Source organism: Haliotis rubra, unplaced genomic scaffold (assembly GCF_003918875.1).
Source record: "Haliotis rubra isolate DU_JTF1 unplaced genomic scaffold, ASM391887v1 Scf247, whole genome shotgun sequence".
Classification (NCBI taxonomy): Eukaryota; Metazoa; Mollusca; class Gastropoda; order Lepetellida; family Haliotidae; genus Haliotis; species Haliotis rubra.
In genome coordinates, this window is record NW_025766525.1 from 613753 (window position 1) to 637962 (window position 24210).

At 40.6% G+C, this 24210-nt stretch overlaps 1 protein-coding gene and 1 long non-coding RNA gene across 2 annotated transcripts in view; both read right to left on the bottom strand.

Annotated features, from left to right (window-relative positions):
• Positions 1 to 5653: 5653 nt before the first annotated feature.
• Positions 5654 to 7511, bottom strand: LOC124279149. The gene is made up of 3 exons (XR_006899303.1): positions 7243 to 7511; positions 6208 to 6969; positions 5654 to 6127 (listed from the first exon to the last, which is right to left on the bottom strand). It is a non-coding gene; the product is annotated as an uncharacterized LOC124279149 (long non-coding RNA).
• A 667-nt stretch (positions 7512 to 8178) lies between these two features.
• The window catches only part of LOC124279147 (activating signal cointegrator 1 complex subunit 3-like), a 294552-nt gene continuing 278520 nt past the window's right edge, over positions 8179 to 24210 (bottom strand). Inside the window, 6 exon segments of the mRNA XM_046714949.1 lie at positions 8179 to 8781; positions 12461 to 12552; positions 12755 to 12869; positions 13339 to 13489; positions 16362 to 16513; positions 16962 to 17130. Of these exon segments, the coding sequence (XP_046570905.1) occupies positions 8458 to 8781; positions 12461 to 12552; positions 12755 to 12869; positions 13339 to 13489; positions 16362 to 16513; positions 16962 to 17130 (1003 nt within the window). The 3' untranslated portion in view covers positions 8179 to 8457.

Below are 24210 nucleotides of genomic sequence, written 5' to 3' on the forward strand. Positions count from 1 at the left end.
ATTGCCAGGTGATCATAATTTTGTGTACATATTTTAATGTTAATGATGCGCACGTGAATGTAATGCCACTGTAAACCTCATGAATACCTGCAGCCAGTGGCTCTTGGCCATGGGAGCCGTGCGATTCTACACTTGTTTGAGGGGTAAACAAAGTCAGTGATAATGTTTGTGGTATCTGTGGTGGCTGAGTGGGTTAGAAGGCTGACTTGTGTGCTGGCAGTTCGGTGCCTGTGAGTGGGTTTTGACAGCATACCAGTAGAATAGTATAACTTACTGTAATGCTGTTGTAAGCGAAGCAGATAAAGTAAGCTTTTTGTTGTGTCATGCTTTTTATTTTTGTAATAATTTAAGGCTGCTATCTTAGAGAAGTGTAGCAAGCAGTCATATGATCACCATATAAAACCTACTAGAAGCATAGCCGATATGTCCACTTAACACATATGCAAATGAACCTTAAAGTAATAGATAAAAAATCCCTGAAATGCAAGTGTGTATATTAGCATCAAACAAATTAACAACTTTCCCTGCTCGTCGGACAACTTCGCAGACTATTCAAATGATGCAATATTCAACTCCCCATGCAACATCTGAAATAACCATAAATGACATATAATGATAAAATTACATACCTATAACTTTCAGTTAATAACATTATCATGGTACACCAGGTATCCACACTCAGTGTAAGCTGAGCAAGCATAGTTCATGCCACACCACCACACGGGCTCTTCATTCAGCTGTTCACAATTATAGACAATAGGAAAAGTGGAAAGCAACTATCTCATTGTATCTGTTTTACTGTCCCTAAATACACTTGACATGCCATTACATTACATGTTGTGGTCTTTGTATGTTTGTTTTTGTCTGTCTGTTGGTATTTTCGTCTTGGTCTGGTTTACTTTGTATTTATTTATCTCCAATATATTGTACAATTGTCAGTACTTGTCCCGGGGGATTATCATAAACTCTTAGGGTACTTATTGAATTGTAAATAACGTTCCAATACGCCGACTTATTTATATATTTCTTCATATGGGTAATCATTGCGAAGTCATTGATATGACTACTCTCCCACTGTTCTCCATAGTTTGGAGTTTTGATTGTATTTAGTTGGGGTTTGTTTTGTTTTTGTGTTTTTTTCTTATCGTTTCTTTACCAACCGACGTGTACTACGTCCATTTACTTCACGCATTTACAGATGTCTAAACAGTAGTTATAATTGACATATTAATAAAATTACATACCTGTAATTTTCAATCAATAACATTATCCAGGTACACCAGGTATCCACACTCAGTGTAAGCTGAGCAAGCATAGTTCATGCCACACGACCCGCACGGGCTCTTCATTCAGAACATGCATACATAGCAGCTGTTCACAATTATAGACAATAGGAAAAGTGAAAGCAACTATCTCATTGTATCTGTTTTACTGTCCCTAAATACACTTGACACGTCATTATTTACATGTTGTGGTCTTTGTATGTTTGTTTTGTCTGGTTGTGGGTATTTTCGTCTTGGTCTGGTTTACTTTGTATTTATTTATCTCCAATATATTGTACAGTTATCAGTACTTGTCTCAGGGGATTATCGTAAAGTCTTATGATACTTATTGAATTGTAAATAACGTTCCAATACGTCGACTTATTTATATATTTCTTCATATGGGTAAGGTCGTGCCGAAGTCATTGATATGACTACTCACCCACGTTCTCCATTTTTTTGAGTTTTGATTGTATTTATTTTTTTATCGTTTCTTTACCAACCGACATGTACTACGTCCATCTATTTCACGCATGTTCAGATGTCTAAACAGAAGTTATCCTTGCATGTTGGTACCACAACCTCATTTTCTATTTACTATTCTCATACTTCAAATGTTCCACATAATGTTTTACCTCACTACACGAAGCATATTCCTCAAGCAGCACGTCCCACTGCCTCCAACTTCATATTGTTCGTAAGACAGATCGATGGGGGGTTGACATAACTCAGTATAGGATGGTAGTAGGGTTGTTCGCTGCTATTACCTCTAGTAGAAATAGTCGCCGTTTTGATAGATTTACTTGTTTTTGCATAGTCCTATGATTTCTTTATTATTGATATACTGTGGAGACGTACATCCAAACCCGGGTCCTGATCTTAGTATTATCCATTTAAACATACGTAGCTTGAGAGATAAAGTTGATCTACTTGCTGCCGAATACAGTCACTATGACGTCATTTGTTTATCTGAGACTTGGTTAAGTCATGACGTAACGAATGATTCTATAGCTATATCCGGGTATCATCCGCCACTTCGTAAAGATAGACCGACAAGGGGTGGAGGGGTTTAAAATTTGGGAAACACTTCAAGGATGCATTTAAGAGAACAATTTATGACTATAACCGTGCAGACTACGATGGGTTAAGTGATAGTATATCATCAACCGATTGGGACACTCTGTTTAGTGATGATATTAATATCTCTGTTGAAACTTTTACATCCACGCTCAGTAGATTAATCAATAAATATATTCCAAATAAAGAAGTAGTTATAAGACCTCGAGACTGTATATGGATGAACGGATATCTCATGGAAATTAATGAGGAAAAGAAACCGCCTACATAAAGTTGCTAAACGAAAAAATGATACCTATCATTGGGAATGTTTTAAAGTCGCTAGAAACAAAGTCATTTCGAAGTTAGAAAAGCTAAACGCAAGATATGATTTGAAACTTGATGATATCATTAACACCGATAGAGGAACTAAATCATGGTGGCGATTAGTAAATAAGCATATTAAGAAAAATAGAAATTCAGGTAAACAGTTTTCACCTATCACACACAACGGTACTGTTCTAGAAGATGCAGATGACATTGCTAATGCGTTTAATGAATACTTCACAGAACAAGCCCAAGTTGATTTAACCTAATATCGACTCACCTCCTCCCACTCACAGCTTAAAACAAATTAGATATAATTCTCTAACGGAAAATGAAGTGTATGATATCCTGGTGTGTTTAGACACAAAGAAAGCTAAGGGTCCTGATAATATCAGCAATAAATTATTAAAAGTTTTAGCTCGGCCTCTCCATAGACCCGTTACGAAGCTTTTGAATCTATCCCTAAAACATTCTCAATTTCCCGACATTTGGAAATTTTCGGCAGTTGTCCCTCTTCACAAAAAAGGAAGTGTGCATGATTGTAATAATTATAGGCCAGTTGCTCTATCTTGTTGTTTGGCTAAAGTATTTGAAAAGTGTATATTCAAGCACGTTTATAATTTCTTTATGGATAATGATATTATATCGAAACATCAGTCTGGATTTAAACCTGGTTTTATCAAAGGCTCTAGATGAGGGTAAAGAAGTCCGAGCTGTCTTTTGTGATATCAGCAAGGCCTTCGATCGTGTTTGGCACGCAGGGATGGTATCAAAACTTGAATCCATAGGAATAACTGGAAAACTATTGCTTTGGTTTGAAAATTATCTTAGTAATAGAAAACAGTCAGTTGTGATTAATGGCCACAAATCGAGTCCAAAATTTGTATCGGCTGGTGTTCCTCAAGGCTCTGTCTTGGGGCCACTATTATTTCTCGTCTATATAAACGATTTAACCAACGGAATAGTAAGTAACGTTAAACTCTTTGCTGATGATACTTCCCTATACTTAGTAATTGAAGATCCGTTTCGGACACAGACATTGCTTAATAATGACCTTGAACGTATTTCAGACTGGGCTTCCAAGTGGCAGGTTAATTTCAACCCTGAAAAGACAGAAGCTATGTTATTCTCCAATGCAAGTCCGAAACTTCAATTAACACTTAATAATACTGCGATTTCTGAAGTTTGTGAACATAAACATCTTGGTCTGATTATACAAGATGATGGAAAATGGCAGAATCATATTAATTATATACTAGCCAAAGCAAGTCCACTAATAAATTGTCTGAGAAGTTTGAAACACAGGCTAAACAGAATATCACTTGAAACTATGTATAAATCATATATTTTGCCTATATTTGACTACTGTGATACCATCTGGGATAACTGTACCAAGGAGCAGGCTCATCTGATAGAGAAGCTACATTTAGATGCCCTTAGGACTATTTCAGGTGCAGTGAGAGGCACAAGTCATGATAAACTTTATGCTGAAACAGGATATTGTTCTTTAGTCGAAAGACGCCACTATCATAAATTATGTATGTTCTACAAAATGGTAAATGGGTTAACACCACAATATCTCTCAATATGGGTACCACCAAATGTTTCTAATCAAAGCCTCTATAATTTGCTTAAACTCCGATAATCTCCAATGTAATGCAGGGCGTGTATCTTACTTTAATAATTCTTTTCTCCTATCTACTGTTAAGGCATGGAATTCGCTTGACATCAATATTAGAAATGTAGAATCATTATCAAAATTTAAGAAATGTATATCTTGTGACATGACATTATCCCCAACATTTAAGAATTATATATCGTATGGTCCCAGGCGAGGTCAAATTCTTCGCTGTCGTTTGCGCCTGGGCTGCAGTGATCTTAATTCTCACTTGTTTGATAGATATTTGTCAGACAGCCGAACCTGCTCCTGTGGGAACACTCGAGAAGATGCTTACCATTATTTCCTTCAGTGTCCTCTATATGATAGGTTTAGATTTAATAAATACTTCTTTCAAAATAATATAAGTTTACATGCTATTCTAAGCAGCGGTGAATCTTTGTCCCAGTATGAAAACGAATTAATAATAAAATCGGTTTACAGTTTCTTAAATGATACCAACCGTTTTCCATGAAGTGTGGTACCATATGCTTTACTTAGTTTGAAATTATTGAATTACTTATTTCCACAAATGTACTTATAAAATCATTCTCTGCAAGATTATGTTTAGGAGAAGCATTTACATAGGCTGATGCAGCCTGTTTGCTGATCATTTTTCCTTTTTGTAACTTAATCATGTTTAATGTATATCACATGTCTTTCGGGAAATAAAAATACTGTTTAAATATGATCACCAGATTTAGAATATATTCACTGTGATATTCCACGCTTGTAAGCTGTTATTTATCTTAATGATATAGCTATAGCTATTATATGTTATATTTTTATATTTTTTTTCTACATTGCAGTTAATGAAATAAAAAATAAAACTACTAAACTTTTCCAGGGTGGTTTTCTTTAATGAGTATTCACATCAAGAGTTCAGCCGTCTCCATGGAAACTGTTAGTTTTATAGCTTCTAGTTAATGGCAAACACAGAGTTTGGATAATAAAATGCTGTTGGTACAATTGATAGCAGAAGGCACACCAAGTTAAATATCTCGGTGGTTGCATGACGTTGATAGCAGAGGACACCAGGTGTCCAGCTTGGTTGCAGGTCATTGTCCCCTGGTACGTGTTATTGATCTTCAGTAACCCATGCTTGTAAGAGGTGACTAACAGGATCGGGTGGTCAGGCTCGCTGACTTGGTTGACACATGTCGTCGGTTCACAATTGCGCAGATTAATGCTCATGCTGTTGATCACTGGATTGTCTGGTCCAGATTCGATTATTTACAGACCACCGCCATATATCTGGAATATTGCTGAGTGTGGCATTAAACAACCAACCAACCAACCAACCAATCCTCATCTCAGTGTACCTCCACTACAGAACAAGTTAAAAAGTATCTTTCTCTTGAAATAGATTTTATTCCATGTTTTACAAAATGTACATTCAGAAAACATTTGTATTTACAATTTAGCCAGCTCTCAATCACATGCTGACTATAGCCACATCATGTACACTCAACCACTGAATCATAGAATTGTTGATTCAGCACATTTAAGCACTGAATCATTGATTCTGTACACTCGAACACTGAATCACTGATTCTGTACACTCGAACACTGAATCATTGAATCACTGAACCTGTACACGCGATCACTGATTCTGTACACTCATACACTGAATAATTGAATCACTGATTTTGTACACTCAAACACTGAATCATTGAACCTGTACACGCGAACACTGAATCACTGATTCTGTACACTCGAACACTGAATCATTGATTCTGTACACTCATACACTGAATCATTGAATCACTGATTTTGTACACTCAAACACTGAATCATTGATTCTGTACACTTGAACACTGAATCACTGATTTTGTACACTCAAACACTGAATCATTGATTCTGTACACTTGAACACTGATTCTGTTCACTCGAATACTGAATAACTGAATTGCTGATTCTGCACATTTAAACACTGAATTGTTGAATAACTGATTTTGTAAAACTTAAAGACTGTATAGTTTAATCACTGATTCTGTACACTCATACACTGAATTGTTGAATCACTGACACCATATATTCTAACAGCTGAATCATTGAATCTCTGAGTTTCTGGATCTGATATCCTAGAACAGTGATGGTCACCACATTAGGTGACACAAGGGCATTAGATATCCATGGATGTACAAGTATGTCGGCACTTGTATCTTGCTACACGATGATACAGTGTCCTCACAGACTTCAAAACAAAAAGTGTGGCTCAGTCCAGAGAATGGCTGATCCTGGAGATACGTTTTGCAGTTTGCTGTGTAGAGCAGCACCCCTTTGGCATGCTGGATCCTATGATCCATGTTATGATCCATGTTATGATCCCTGGTAAGTCAACAGATTGAGGATGCTATACCACAGCAACAATCAGGTGATCTCGCACGTTTTCACCTGACTAGCAATGTCCTCCTTGCAAACCTGGAAACTCCAAGTTCCTGCCAGCTTCCAACGATATTATGGATATAACAGAGAAAGACCCAGGTGAAGGAACGGAACAGTGACTTACATTCATGAGTGTACTTACATCAATTCATGTGTTATTAACCATTTTATGTACATCGCATCATTGGACAGTTTGCCTCATCCACAAGTATACACATTTCTTTCACAATATGATCTTACACATAGGTAGGTGTACCGTGTATACGTGTTGTGTATCACCTAGGTAGGTGTACCATGTATACGTGTTGTGTATCACATAGGTAGGTGTACCGTGTATACGTGTTGTGTATCACATAGGTAGGTGTACCGTGTATATGTTTTGTGTATCACATAGGTAGATGTACCGTGTATACATGTTGTGTATCACATGCCGTGTATGACATAGGTAGGTGTACCGTGTATACGTGTTGTGTATCACATAGGTAGATGTACCATGTATACGTGTTGTGTATCACATAGGTAGATGTATCGTGTATACATGTTGTGTATCACATGCCGTGTATGACATAGGTAGGTGTACCGTGTATACGTGTTGTGTATCACATGCCATGTATCACATAGGTAGGTGTACCGTGTATACGTGTTGTGTATCACATAGGTAGATGTACCGTGTATATGTGTTGTGTATCACATGCCGTGTATCACATAGGTAGGTGTACCGTGTATACGTGTTGTGTATGACATGCCATGTATACTTGTTGTGTATCACATGCCGTGTATCACATGCCGTGTATACGTGTTGTGTATCACATGCCATGTATACTTGTGTATCACATACCGCGTATCATATGCCGTGTATACGTGTTGTGTATCACATGCTGTGTATACATGTTGTGTATCACATGCTATGTATCACATAGGAAGGTGTACCGAGTATACGTGTTGTGTATCACATGCCGTGTATGACATAGGTAGGTGTACTGTGTATACGTGTTGTGTATCACATAGGTAGATGTACCGTGTATACGTGTTGTGTATCACATAGGAAGGTGTACTGTGTATACGTTGTTGTCACACTGCGTATGACACAGGTGTACGTTGTTGTGTATCACATAGGTAGATGTACGGTATATGTGTTATTATGTATGTGTGTATCACATGCCGTGTATCACATAGGTAGATGACATAGGTATGTTGGTGTATCACATAGGTAGGTGTACCATGTATACGTGTTGTGTATCACATAGGTAGATGTACCATGTATATGTGTTGTGTATCATATGCTGTGTATCATCATGTGTATCATGACACACAAGAAAGACATATTGCTTTGTGCTGTTCCCTCAATCCTCATGACGAGATTCTTCTTGGTTTAGTGAGACATGTGACCAGCTTTGAGAGCATGTTACAGGTAACCTGTTCACAGTGAAACCTGGATAATCCAGACAGAAGCATCCCGAGTGATGTCATGTTTCCTGATCAACAAAATATAGTGTTACCCTTTGTCATTTATATGAACAAAAACCCAGAATGAATATATTTATAGATAAAACTAGAAAAAGGAAGAAGAAAAGAGCTCATCTGAAGGTGAATCGATTATGAAAAGTGGCATGGTTTCACTGTGAATGTTTGTGGTGGAACATCCTCCCACCGAGGACGAACACCTGGCAGAGGATGTCAGCCACGTGGAATGTTACATCTCACTTCCAAACACCATACTTTCAAGTCTTTATACTTGATGTATGTCATCAAATCATAAAGACATTTTCAGCTATCAAACTCAAGACCATCCAGTTCCTCCTTGAGCTCAGTGTTGACCTGTGTCTCGATGTTGGATGGCACAACATCCAGGCAGATGTCGTACTGCTGGTCAAGCCCAAGGTAGGAGTCACTCATCAGGTAGAGGGTGTAGATGACACGTCCCACCGTCTCCGGTGTGTACAGAGCAAGTTGGGCCTTGGAGCGACTCCGCACGTACCCCATCCGCTTGAGTGCGATGAGTTCCTTGGTCTCCACCTCGCCGACCACAAGAACCCAGCCTTCATCCTTGGGCTTCGGGAACCGTGGACTGTGCGCCTTGCTGTCATTCTTCTGAAGGAACAAATTATTGTCATGAATGAGTGAGTGAGACAGGTGTTATACACTGGAGCCATGGAACTGATCCATGGTCTTTGCTGTGACAAGCGTATGCTTTAACCATTTGGCTACTGCACTATCTTATTTGCTGTAAAGCATTTGATACTTTCATCTTGTGCACAAGCAGGCAGCAATATATCTGTGATGTGGCTCTGTAAGTGAATATGTTTGGACTAGAGCAAAGTGAAAGTGAAACTATAAGCAGCATAGGCAATGACAACCTGACACAGACAAGACCCAGAGCCTGACTATTGATGCCCAGTCAGTTGTTACCACATGCAGGAGACCTGACTACATCAAGGTTAGAATTGGTCTTCGGGAACCCTTCTTTGAGTGCCATTTAGAAGCTGGTAGGATGAAAGGAACAATGTCTAATGGATTGACCTATCCTTCATGTATATATTCTCATTCTCGCTAACAACCAAATGGACTTTACTAAATGCAAGCTCACCGAAGCCATTCACATCAAACGCCAAAGACCAGCATCAACCGTGACCAAGGATACTTCATTCCATCCGCTTATGATGCACATCTCCACCAAGCCCAATCTATTGTATGAACATCTCCACCAAACCCAATCTATTGTATGAACATCTCCACCAAGCCCAATCTATTGTATGAACATCTCCACCAAGCCCAATCTATTGTATGAACATCTCCACCAAACCCAATTTATTGTATGAACATCTCCACCAAGCCCAATCTATTGTATGAACATCTCCACCAAACCCAATTTATTGTATGAACATCTCCACCAAGCCCAATCTATTGTATGAACAACTCCACCAAGCCCAATCTATTGTATGAACATCTCCACCAAGCCCAATGTATTGTATGAACATCTCCACCAAGCCCAATCTATTGTATGAAGATCTCCACCAAGCCCAATCTATTGTATGAACATCTCCACCAAGCCCAATTTATTGTATGAACATCACCAAGCCCAATCTATTGTATGAACATCTCCACCAAGCCCAATCTATTGTATGCACATCTCCACCAAGCCCAATCTATTGTATGAACATCTCCACCAAGCCCAATCTATTGTATGAACATCACCAAGCCCAATCTATTGTATGAACATCTCCACCAAGCCCAATCTATTGTATTAACATCTCCACCAAGCCCAATCTATTGTATGCACATCTCCACCAAGCCCAATCTATTGTATGAACATCTCCACCAAGCCCAATCTATTGTATGAACATCACCAAGGCCAATGTATTGTATGAACATCTCCACCAAGCCCAATCTATTGTATGAACATCTCAACCAAGCCCAATCTATTGTATGAACATCTCCACCAAGGCCAATCTATTGTATGAACATCTCCACCAAGCCCAATCTACTGTATGAACAACTCCACCAAGCCCAATCTATTGTATTAACATCTCCACCAAGCCCAATCTATTGTATGAACATCACCAAGCCCAATCTATTGTATGAAGATCTCCACCAAGCCCAATCTATTGTATGCACATCTCCACCAAGCCCAATCTATTGCATGAACATCTCCACCAAGCCCAATCTATTGTATGAACATCTCCACCAAGCCCAATCTATTGTGTGCACATCTCCACCAAACCCAATCTATTGTATTAACATCTCCACCAAGCCCAATCTATTGTATGAAGATCTCCACCAAGCCCAATCTATTGTATGAACATCTCCACCAAGCCCAATCTATTGTATTAACATCTCCACCAAGCCCAATCTATTGTATGAACATCTCCACCAAGCCCAATCTATTGTATGAACATCTCCACCAAGCCCAATCTATTGTATGAACATCTCCACCAAGCCCAATCTATTGTGTGCACATCTCCACCAAGCCCAATCTATTGTATGAACATCTCCACCAAGCCCAATCTATTGTATGAACATCTCCACCATGCCCAATCTATTGTATGAACATCTCCTCCTCCTTTAACTACTCCTTTATTTGTACATCTCTGGCTTCCAGGCCCTACCCTTTGTGTACTCACTGGCTTCCAGGCCCTACCCTTTGTGTACTCACTGGCTTCCAGGCCCTACCCTTTGTGTACATCTCTTGCTTCCAGGCCCTACCCTTTGTGTACATCTCTGGCTTCCAGGCCCTACCCTTTGTGTACATCTCTTGCTTCCAGGCCCCACCCTTTTGTGTACCCCTTGTGCACTCACTGGCTTCCAGGCCCTACCCTTTGTGTACTCACTGGCTTCCAGGCCCCTACCCTACCCTTGTGTACATCTCTGGCTTCCAGGCCCTACCCTTTGTGTACTCACTGGCTTCCAGGCCCTACCCTTTGTGTACATCTCTGGCTTCCAGGCCCTACCCTTTGTGTACATCTCTGGCTTCCAGGCCCTACCCTTTGTGTACTCACTGGCTTCCAGGCCCTACCCTTTGTGTGTACTCTCTGGCTTCCAGGCCCTACCCCTTGTGTACTCACTGGCTTCCAGGCACCCTTTGTGTACTCACTGGCTTCCAGGCCCTACCCTTTGTGTACTCACTGGCTTCCAGGCCCTACCCTTAGTGTACTCACTGGCTTCCAGGCCCTACCCTTTGTGTACTCACTGGCTTCCAGGCCCTACCCTTTGTGTACTCACTGGCTTCCAGGCCCTACCCTTTGTGTACTCACTGGCTTCCAGGCCCTACCCTTTGTGTACTCACTGGCTTCATCAGCTTACTGCTTAGCCAGTTGTGTCAATTATGTTGTCTCATTGTTACATTATAAGTTGTTCACTGGTCACGAGGGGGGCATGGGTCGATGAACCCTCAACGTTTGAATATGTTCCCTAAGCCCGAAGGACCAGTGAACAACGTATTTATCTTACCGAACACCTTAATGTTAATTTTGAATTGTTTGAAGCACCGGTACAAAACTTATTGTAGCCATCGCTAGATTTTGCTGACAAGAAAAACAGATTTAGAGTTATCTCCCTTCCATCCATTTCCATTCGCAAAACATGATTATTTTCCGTACATCATATGTGATTCAATGTTTTTCAAGATAAAGAATTGCTACCACGAAGTACCAAATGAGTTGCCATTGACAGCGGGTACATTGAAATGTTACTCGCTTGTAAGCGGGGTACATTGAAAATAATAGAAGAGCGCTAAGCCAATCAGAAAGCGACATTTATGTGTGAGGTAAGATAATCAGTAATGGTAAGATAATCAGTAATGGTAAGATAGACTGAAATGTCCTATCTATTGCAATAAAGAAGTTGTCTGTCCATAAAAAATCATTCCTATTCAGTGAGCCTTGCTTGCAGTTAGGAGTGATTGGCTGGGCAGGTTTGTTGTCTTGGTTGAAACATGCCATCATATCCCAGTTGCACGGATCGATGCTTGAGGACCTTGACGGTCTGGTCAAGACTTGATGCTTGAGGACCTTGACGGTCTGGTCAAGACTTGATGCTTGAGGACCTTGACAGTCTGGTCAAGACTTGATGCTTGAGGACCTTGACGGTCTGTTCAAGACTTGATGCTTGAGGACCTTGACGGGCTGGTCAAGACTTGATTATTTACAGACTGCCATCATACAGCTGGAATATTGCAAAGTGTGACAGTAACAAAAGACAACTGCACATATTTGACATCTTGGATGTCCATGCCATCACTGTACATGAGGGTTACTGGTACTACACAACTCACCCGGGTCTTGTTGACTCTGGCCAGTTCGACCTGAAGGACATATTCCTGGTCAGCATGGACCTTGATCCAGTCCGAGTCTTGCCGCCGCCCACCTATAGCAGGTACATCATCATCATCATCATCATCATCATCATCATCATCATCATCATCATCATCATCATCATCATCATCATCATCATCATCATCATCATCATCATCATCATCATCAAATTACAGTTGGCAGAGACATTCTTGTTAGCTTTGTTGCAGCAGGTACAAGGAACAGTTGTCTTTAATGAATGAAAAAAGTCCTACCTGTAACGGATAGATTGACCAATCTCTCCTCCTGCTTGCCCTTTGACCCTTCCCAGAATCCCTTGACTGTGATGGAGACACTGATTTGAGGCAGACGACTCAATACCAGGTACACCTGAAGCCAAACATTATAATTATATCTTCTGACCATCTTTCATTTTAATTCTAAAATGATCAGCAGTTGTTGTTTTACTGATAATAAATGTAGAAATATGATATTATGACCTTTTTACGTAAAAAATCTCCAAAAATGACAATACTCTCTGTTAGTATAACCATACATGATATGTGTCAGTTTGTCCCTTACACAAGCTGGCTTGCCCAGCATCATCCTGCTACATCATGGCAGACACAGTGTCAGCTCACCTGATCCAGCACCATCCTGCTACATCATGGCAGACACAGTGTCAGCTAACTTGCCCAGCACCCATCCCTAGCATCATGGCAGACACAGTGTCAGCTAGCTCTGCCCAGCACCATCCTGCTACATCATGGCAGACACAGTGTCAGCTAGCTTGCCCAGCATCATCCTGCTTGCACCAGCACCATCCTGCTACATCATGGCAGACACAGTGTCAGCTCACCTGATCAATCTCCGTTTGGTTCATCTCACCACTCAACATGGCAGCCAGGGCCTCAAACTTCCCATCACAAACTGCCACAAGCTCTGGGAGAGTCTCGATTGGTCCTCGCAGCTCCGGGAAACCTTTCTGTCTGGCACCTCCCCCTCGGGGCCTAAACACATGAACACACCTTGTATGTCACTTCATTTCATCGGACATATTGAACAATGGCACTGTATGTACCTGACACATGGAATGATGGGACTGTATGTACCTGACATATGGAATGATGGGACTGTATGTACCTGACACAAGGAATGATGGGACTGTATGTACCTGACACAAGGAATGATGGGACTGTATGTACCTGACATATGGAATGATGGGACTGTATGTGCCTGACACATTGAATGATGGGACTGTATGTGCCTGACACATGGAATGATGGGACTGTATGTACCTGACACATGGAATGATGGGACTGTATGTACCTGACACATGGAATGATGGGACTGTATGTACCTGACACATGGAATGATGGGACTGTATGTACCCACAAGGAATGACACAAGGAATGATGGGACTGTATGTACCTGACACAATGGAATGATGGGACTGTATGTACCTGACACATGGAATGATGGGACTGTATGTACCTGACACATGGAATGATGGGACTGTATGTACCTGACACAAGGAATGATGGGACTGTATGTACCTGACACATGGAATGATGGGACTGTATGTACCTGACACAAGGAATGATGGGACTGTATGTACCTGACACATGGAATGATGGGACTGTATGTACCTGACACAAGGAATGATGGGACTGTATGTACCTGACACATGGAATGATGGGACTGTATGTACCTGACACATGGAATGATGGGACTGTATGTACCTGACACAAGGAATGATGGGACTGTATGTACCTGACACATGGAATGATGGGACTGTATGTACCTGACACATGGAATGATGGGACTGTATGTACCTGACACAAGGAATGATGGGACTGTATGTGCCTGACACAAGGAATGATGGGACTGTATGTACCTGACACATGGAATGATGGACTGTATGTACCTGACACAAGGAATGATGGGACTGTATGTACCTGACACAAGGAATGATGGGACTGTATGTACCTGACACCTGACACAAGGAATGATGGGACTGTATGTACCTGACACAAGGAATGATGGGACTGTATGTACCTGACACATGGAATGATGGGACTGTATGTACCTGACACATGGAATGATGGGACCGTATGTACCTGACACATCTGAATGATGGGACTGAATGACACATGGAATGATGGACTGTATGTGCCTGACACATGGAATGATGGGACTGTATGCAAACCTGACACAAGGAATGATGGATGTGCCTGACACATGGAATGATGGGACTGTATGTACCTGACACATGGAATGATGGGACTGTATGTACCTGACACATGGAATGGAATGATGGACTGTATGTACCTGGACACAAGGAATGATGGACTGTATGTGCCTGACACATGGAATGATGGGACTGTATGTACCTGACACAAGGAATGATGGGACTGTATGTACCTGGACACAAGGAATGATGGACTGTATGTACCTGACACAAGGAATGATGGGACTGTATGTACCTGACACAAGGAATGATGGGACTGTATGTACCTGACACAAGGAAATGATGGGACTGTATGTACCTGTACAAGGAATGATGGGACTGTATGTACCTGACACAAGGAATGATGGGACTGTATGTACCTGACACATGGAATGATGGGACTGTATGTACCTGACACAAGGAATGATGGGACTGTATGTACCTGACACAAGGAATGATGGGACTGTATGTACCTGACACAAGGAATGATGGGACTGTATGTACCTGACACATGGAATGATGGACTGTATGTACCTGACACAAGGAATGATGGGACTGTATGTACCTGACACAAGGAATGATGGGACTGTATGTACCTGACAGAAGGAATGATGGGACTGTATGTACCTGACACATGAAATGATGGGACTGTATGTACCTGACACATGGAATGATGGGACTGTATGTACCTGACACAAGGAATGATGGGACTGTATGTACCTGACATATGGAATGATGGGACTGTATGTACCTGACATATGGAATGATGGGACTGTATGTACCTGACACATGGAATGATGGGACTGAATGTACCTGACACAAGGAATGATGCGACTGTATGTGCCTGACAGAAGGAATGATGGGACTGTATGTGCCTGACACAAGGAATGATGGGACTGTATGTACCTGACATATGGAATGATGAGACTGTATGTACCTGACACATGGAATGATGAGACTGTATGTACCTGACACATGGAATGATGGGACTGTATGTCCCTGACACATGGAATGATGGGAATGTATGTACCTGACACATGGAATGATGTATGGACTGTACTGATGTACCTGACACATGGAATGATGGGATGCACCCGACACATGGAATGATGGGACTGTATGTACCTGACACAAGTAATGGTGGGACTGTATGTACCTGACACAAGGAATGATGGGACTGTATGTACCTGACACATGGAATGATGGGACTGTATGCACCTGACACATGGAATGATGGGACTGTATGTACCTGACACATGGAATGATGGGACTGTATGTGCCTGACACAAGGAATGATGGGACTGTATGTACCAGACACATGGAATGATGGGACTGTATGTACCTGACACAAGGAATGATGGGACTGTATGTGCCAGACACATGGAATGATGGGACTGTATGTACCTGACACATGGAATGATGGGACTGTATGTACCTGACACAAGGAATGATGGGACTGTATGTACCTGACACATGGAATGATGGGACTGTATGTACCTGACACATGGAATGATGGGACTGTATGTACCTGACACAAGGAATGATGGGACTGTATGTACCTGACACATGGAATGATGGGACTGTATGTACCTGACACATGGAATGATGGGACTGTATGTACCTGACACAAGGAATGACAGGACTGTATGTACCTGAAACAGTACACGTGGTAGGGCATGATGTTAGGGAGAGTGAGAAGGGTGGAGTCCTCAAGCCATCGACCTTGCACCACCATCTGTATCAACTGAATCACCCGCAGTGATGTTGCCAACCAGCCCTGGTCTGCCGACACATCCAACATGGCCTGTGAAGGGAGGTGAAACAAAGTGAAAGCTGTAACTCTTGTAAGGTGGACAGCTTCAAAAACATTGCAAACAAAGAATTATTTTGCCATCTAGGGCAGGAACAAGTCCAAATTTTACAACCTAGAGTGCCATCCCAATCTTACCTGTATCTCTTAGGTCTCTAGAGCTGGGTACACAATGTCTCATTGGGTATAGTTTCACAACCGCCCTTGCAAAAAGCGTTTTAGACACACATGCAAAACACTGATCCTACACTGAAGTTGACATAAGATATATTTAATTTAAATTGATGAAGGTTGAAGGAATGTGTGCACATTCAGAAAGTCGAAGCCCTAAGGCATCCACAACACTGTATGTGACTAACAAACAAGGACAGAGACACTGGTGACAGAGTTGTCTCCCTTGTACTGTTTGAGAACATCTGAAACGATTGATGAGGGGACCCACCTGGAGGATCCTAATGGCTTGGTCCAGCACAGACTTTGTGTCAGTGTAGTAGTCGGTTGACGGCAGCTGCATCTGGGAGAAGTGAGCCTGCAGCAGGATGTGGGTCTTGGTGTGGGCCGAGTCGTATGAGTGAGGGTTCACTGCCAGGGGAACCTTCTGGGCCAAGTCACTGTCAGGATACATAACACATCAGTCAGTGAGTGAGTCAGTCAGCTGTAAATCCTAGGACAAGTGGCCTGGCATCTGTGCCCGATTTCGTGGACACCTTAGTTTCATCATCATGGGTTTATATTCTAGTGAATATCACCAGCATCGAACCCATTCTAGTGAATATCATCAGCATCGAACCCATTCTAGTTAATATCATCAGCATCGAACCCATTCTAGTGAATATCACCAGCATCGAACCCATTCTAGTGAATATCATCAGCATCGAACCCATTCTAGTTAATATCATCAGCATCAAACCCATTCTAGTGAATATCACCAGCATCGAACCCATTCTAGTGAATATCATCAGCATCGAACCCATTCTAGTGAATATCATCAGCATCGAACCCATTCTAGTGAATATCACCAGCATCGAACCCATTCTAGTGAATATCATCAGCATCGAACCCATTCTAGTGAATATCATCAGCATCGAACCCATTCTAGTGAATATCACCAGCATCGAACCCATTCTAGTTAATATCATCAGCATCGAACCCATTCTAGTTAATATCATCAGCATCGAACCCATTCTAGTGAAATATCAGCATCGAACCCATTCTAGTTAATATCATCAGCATCGAACCCATTCTAGTTAATATCATCAGCATCGAACCCATTCTAGTGAATATCATCAGCATCGAACCCATTCTAGTGAATATCATCAGCATCGAACCCATTCTAGTGAATATCATCAGCATCGAACCCATTCTAGTGAATATCACCAGCATCGAACCCATTCTAGTGAATATCATCAGCATCGAACCCATTCTAGTTAATATCATCAGCATCGAACCCATTCTAGTGAATATCATCAGCATCGAACCCATTCTAGTGAATATCACCAGCATCGGACCCATTCTAGTGAATATCACCAGCATCGAACCCATTCTAGTGAATATCACCAGCATCGAACCCATTCTAGTGAATATCATCAGCATCGAACCCATTCTAGTTAATATCATCAGCATCGAACCCATTCTAGTTAATATCATCAGCATCGAACCCATTCTAGTTAATATCATCAGCATCGAACCCATTCTAGTGAATATCACCAGCATCGAACCCATTCTAGTGAATATCATCAGCATCGAACCCATTCTAGTGAATATCACCAGCATCGAACCCATTCTAGTGAATATCACCAGCATCGAACCCATTCTAGTGAATATCATCAGCATCGAACCCATTCTAGTGAATATCACCAGCATCGAACCCATTCTAGTTAATATCATCAGCATCGAACCCATTCTAGTGAATATCATCAGCATCGAACCCATTCTAGTGAATATCATCAGCATCGAACCCATTCTAGTGAATATCATCAGCATCGAACCCATTCTAGTGAATATCATCAGCATCGAACCCATTCTAGTGAATATCATCAGCATCGAACCCATTCTAGTTAATATCATCAGCATCGAACCCATTCTAGTGAATATCATCAGCATCGAACCCATTCTAGTTAATATCATCAGCATCGAACCCATTCTAGTGAATATCATCAGCATCGAACCCATTCTAGTGAATATCATCAGCATCGAACCCATTCTAGTGAATATCATCAGCATCGAACCCATTCTAGTTAATATCATCAGCATCGAACCCATTCTAGTTAATATCACCAGCATCGAACCCATTCTAGTTAATATCATCAGCATCGAACCCATTCTAGTGAATATCATCAGCATCGAACCCATTCTAGTGAATATCATCAGCATCGAACCCATTCTAGTTAATATCATCAGCATCGAACCCATTCTAGTTAATATCATCAGCATCGAACCCATTCTAGTGAATATCACCAGCATCGAACCCATTCTAGTGAATATCATCAGCATCGAACCCATTCTAGTTAATATCATCAGCATCGAACCCATTCTAGTTAATATCATCAGCATCGAACCCATTCTAGTGAATATCATCAGCATCGAACCCATTCTAGTTAATATCATCAGCATCGAACCCATTCTAGTGAATATCATCAGCATCGAACCCATTCTAGTGAATATCATCAGCATCGAACCCATTCTAGTTAATATCATCAGCATCGAACCCATTCTAGTTGATCATCATCATCAACCCATCGAACCCATTCTAGTGAATATCATCAGCATCGAACCCATTCTAGTTAATATCATCAGCATCGAACCCATTCTAGTTGAATATCATCAGCATCGAACCCATTCTAGTGAATATCATCAGCATCGAACCCATTCTAGTGAATATCATCAGCATCGAACCCATTCTAGTGAATATCATCAGCATCGAACCCATTCTAGTGAATATCATCAAGCATCGAACCCATTCTAGTTAATATCATCAACATCGAACCCATTCTAGTGAATATCATCAGCATCGAACCCATTCTAGTGAATATCATCAGCATCGAACCCATTCTAGTTAACATCATCAACATCGAACCCATTCTAGTTAAATCATCATCAGCATCGAACCCATTCTAGTGAATATCATCAGCATCGAACCCATTCTAGTTAATCATCATCAGCATCGAACCCATTCTAGTTAACATCATCAGCATCGAACCCATTCTAGTTAATATCATCAGCATCGAACCCATTCTAGTGAACCCAAGTGAATATCATCAGCATCGAACCCATTCTAGTTAATATCATCAGCATCGAACCCATTCTAGTGAATATCATCAGCATCGAACCCATTCTAGTTAATATCACCAGCATCGAACCCATTCTAGTTAATATCATCAGCATCGAGACCCATTCTAGTGAATATCATCAGCATCGAACCCATTCTAGTTAATATCATCAGCATCGAACCCATTCTAGTGAATATCATCAGCATCGACCCATTCTAGTGAATATCACCAGCATCGAACCCATTCTAGTGAATATCACCAGCATCGAACCCATTCTAGTTAATATCACCAGCATCGGACCCATTCTAGTGAATATCACCAGCATCGGACCCATTCTAGTGAATATCATCAGCATCGAACCCATTCTAGTGAATATCATCAGCATCGAACCCATTCTAGTGAATATCATCAGCATCGAACCCATTCTAGTGAATATCATCAGCATCGAACCCATTCTAGTTAATATCACCAGCATCGAACCCATTCTAGTTAATATCATCAGCATCGAACCCATTCTAGTTAATATCATCAGCATCGAACCCATTCTAGTGAATATCACCAGCATCGAACCCATTCTAGTGAATATCACCAGCATCGAACCCATTCTAGTTAATATCATCAGCATCGAACCCATTCTAGTTAATATCATCAGCATCGAACCCATTCTAGTGAATATCATCAGCATCGAACCCATTCTAGTGAATATCATCAGCATCGAACCCATTCTAGTTAATATCATCAGCATCGAACCCATTCTAGTTAATATCATCAGCATCGAACCCATTCTAGTGAATATCATCAGCATCGAACCCATTCTAGTTAATATCATCAGCATCGAACCCATTCTAGTGAATATCACCAGCATCGAACCCATTCTAGTGAATATCATCAGCATCGAACCCATTCTAGTGAATATCATCAGCATCGAACCCATTCTAGTGAATATCATCAGCATCGAACCCATTCTAGTTAATATCATCAGCATCGAACCCATTCTAGTTAATATCATCAACCAGCATCGAACCCATTCTAGTTAATATCATCAGCATCGAACCCATTCTAGTTAATATCATCAGCATCGAACCCATTCTAGTGAATATCATCAACATCGAACCCATTCTAGTTAATATCATCAGCATCGAACCCATTCTAGTTAATATCATCAGCATCGAACCCATTCTAGTTAATATCATCAACATCGAGACCCATTCTAGTTGAATATCATCAACATCGAACCCATTCTAGTTAATATCATCAACATCGAGACCCATTCTAGTTGAATATCATCGGCATCGAACCCATTCTAGTGAATATCATCAACATCGAACCCATTCTAGTGAATATCATCAGCATCGAACCCATTCTAGTTAATATCATCAGCATCGAACCCATTCTAGTTAATATCATCAGCATCGAACCCATTCTAGTTAATATCATCAGCATCGAACCCACATTCTAGTTAATATCATCAGCATCGAACCCATTCTAGTGAATATCATCAACATCGGACCCATTCTAGTGAATATCATCAGCATCGAACCCATTCTAGTTAACATCATCGGCATCGAACCCATTCTAGTTAACATCACCAGCATCAGACCCATTCTAGTTAATATCATCAACATCGAGACCCATTCTAGTGAATATCATCAACATCGAACCCATTCTAGTGAATATCATCAGCATCGAACCCATTCTAGTTAATATCATCAACATCGAACCCATTCTAGTTGAATATCATCAGCATCGAACCCATTCTAGTTAATATCATCAACATCGAACCCATTCTAGTTAATATCATCAGCATCGAACCCATTCTAGTTAACATCATCAGCATCGAACCCATTCTAGTTAATATCATCAGCATCGAACCCATTCTAGTTAATATCATCAGCATCGAACCCATTCTAGTTAATATCATCAGCATCGAACCCATTCTAGTTAATATCATCAGCATCGAACCCATTCTAGTTAATATCATCAGCATCGAACCCATTCTAGTTAATATCATCAACCCATCTAGACCCATTCTAGTTAATATCATCAGCATCGAACCCATTCTAGTTAATATCATCAGCATCGAACCCATTCTAGTGAATATCATCAGCATCGAACCCATTCTAGTTAATATCATCAGCATCGGAACCCATTCTAGTTAATATCATCAGCATCGAACCCATTCTAGTTAATATCATCAGCATCGAGACCCATTCTAGTGAACCCATCATCGGCATCATCGAACCCATTCTAGTTAATATCATCAGCATCGAACCCATTCTAGTTAATATCATCAGCATCGAACCCATTCTAGTTAATATCATCAGCATCGAACCCATTCTAGTTAATATCATCAACATCGAACCCATTCTAGTTAATATCATCAGCATCGAGACCCATTCTAGTTAATATCATCAACATCGAACCCATTCTAGTGAATATCATCAGCATCGAACCCATTCTAGTGAATATCATCAGCATCAGAACCCATTCTAGTTAACATCATCAGCATCGAACCCATTCTAGTTAATATCATCAGCATCGAACCCATTCTAGTTAATATCATCAACATCAGCATCGAACCCATTCTAGTGAACATCATCAGCATCGAACCCATTCTAGTGAATATCATCAACATCGAACCCATTCTAGTGAATATCATCAGCATCGAACCCATTCTAGTTAATATCATCAACATCGAACCCTCTAGTTAATATCATCAACATCAGAACCCATTCTAGTGAATATCATCAGCATCGAACCCATTCTAGTTAACATCATCAACATCGAACCCATTCTAGTTAACATCATCAAGCATCGAACCCATTCTAGTTAATATCATCAACATCATGAACCCATTCTAGTTAACATCATCAGCATCGAACCCATTCTAGTTAACATCATCAGCATCGAACCCACTCTAGTTAACATCATCAACATCAAACCCATTCTAGTTAACATCATCAGCATCGAACCCATTCTAGTTAATATCATCATCAGCATCGAACCCATTCTAGTTAACATCATCAACATCGAACCCATTCTAGTTAATATCATCAGCATCGAACCCATTCTAGTTAACATCATCAACATCGAACCCATTCTAGTTAACATCATCAAGCATCGAACCCATTCTAGTTGAATATCATCAACATCGAACCCATTCTAGTTAACATCATCAACATCGAACCCATTCTAGTTAACATCATCAACATCGAACCCATTCTAGTGAATATCATCAGCATTGAACCCATTCTAGTTAATATCATCAACATCGAACCCACTCTAGTGGAATATCATCAACATTGAACCCATTCTAGTTAACATCATCAACATCGAACCCATTCTAGTTAATATCATCAACATCGAACCCATTCTAGTTAATATCATCAGCATTGAACCCATTCTAGTTAATATCATCAGCATCGAACCCATTCTAGTTAATATCATCAGCATTGAACCCATTCTAGTTAATATCATCAGCATTGAACCCATTCTAGTTAATATCATCAGCATCGAACCCATTCTAGTTAATATCATCAGCATTGAACCCATTCTAGTTAATATCATCAGCATTGAACCCATTCTAGTTAATATCATCAGCATCGAACCCACTCTAGTTGAATATCATCAACATCGAACCCATTCTAGTTAATATCATCAACATCGAACCCATTCTAACATCGAACCCACTCTTGAATATCATCAGCATTGAACCCATTCTAGTTAATATCATCAGCATCGAACCCATTCTAGTGAATATCATCAGCATTGAACCCATTCTAGTTAATATCATCAGCATTGAACCCATTCTAGTGAATATCATCAGCATTGAACCCATTCTAGTTAATATCATCAGCATTGAGACCCATTCTAGTTAATATCATCAGCATCGAACCCATTCTAGTTAATATCATCAACATCGAACCCATTCTAGTTAATATCATCAGCATCGAACCCATTCTAGTTAATATCATCAACATCGAACCCATTCTAGTGAATATCATCAACATCGAACCCATTCTAGTGAATATCATCAGCATCGAACCCATTCTAGTTAACATCATCAGCATCGAACCCATTCTAGTTAACATCATCAACATCGAACCCATTCTAGTGAATATCATCAGCATCGAACCCATTCTAGTGAATATCATCAGCATCGAACCCACTCTAGTTAACATCATCAACATCGAACCCACTCTAGTTAACATCATCAGCATCGAACCCACTCTAGTTAACATCATCAACATCGAACCCACTCTAGTTAACATCATCAACATCGAACCCACTCTAGTTAACATCATCAACATCGAACCCATTCTAGTGAATATCATCAACATCGAACCCATTCTAGTTAACATCATCAACATCGAACCCATTCTAGTTAACATCATCAGCATCGAACCCATTCTAGTTAACATC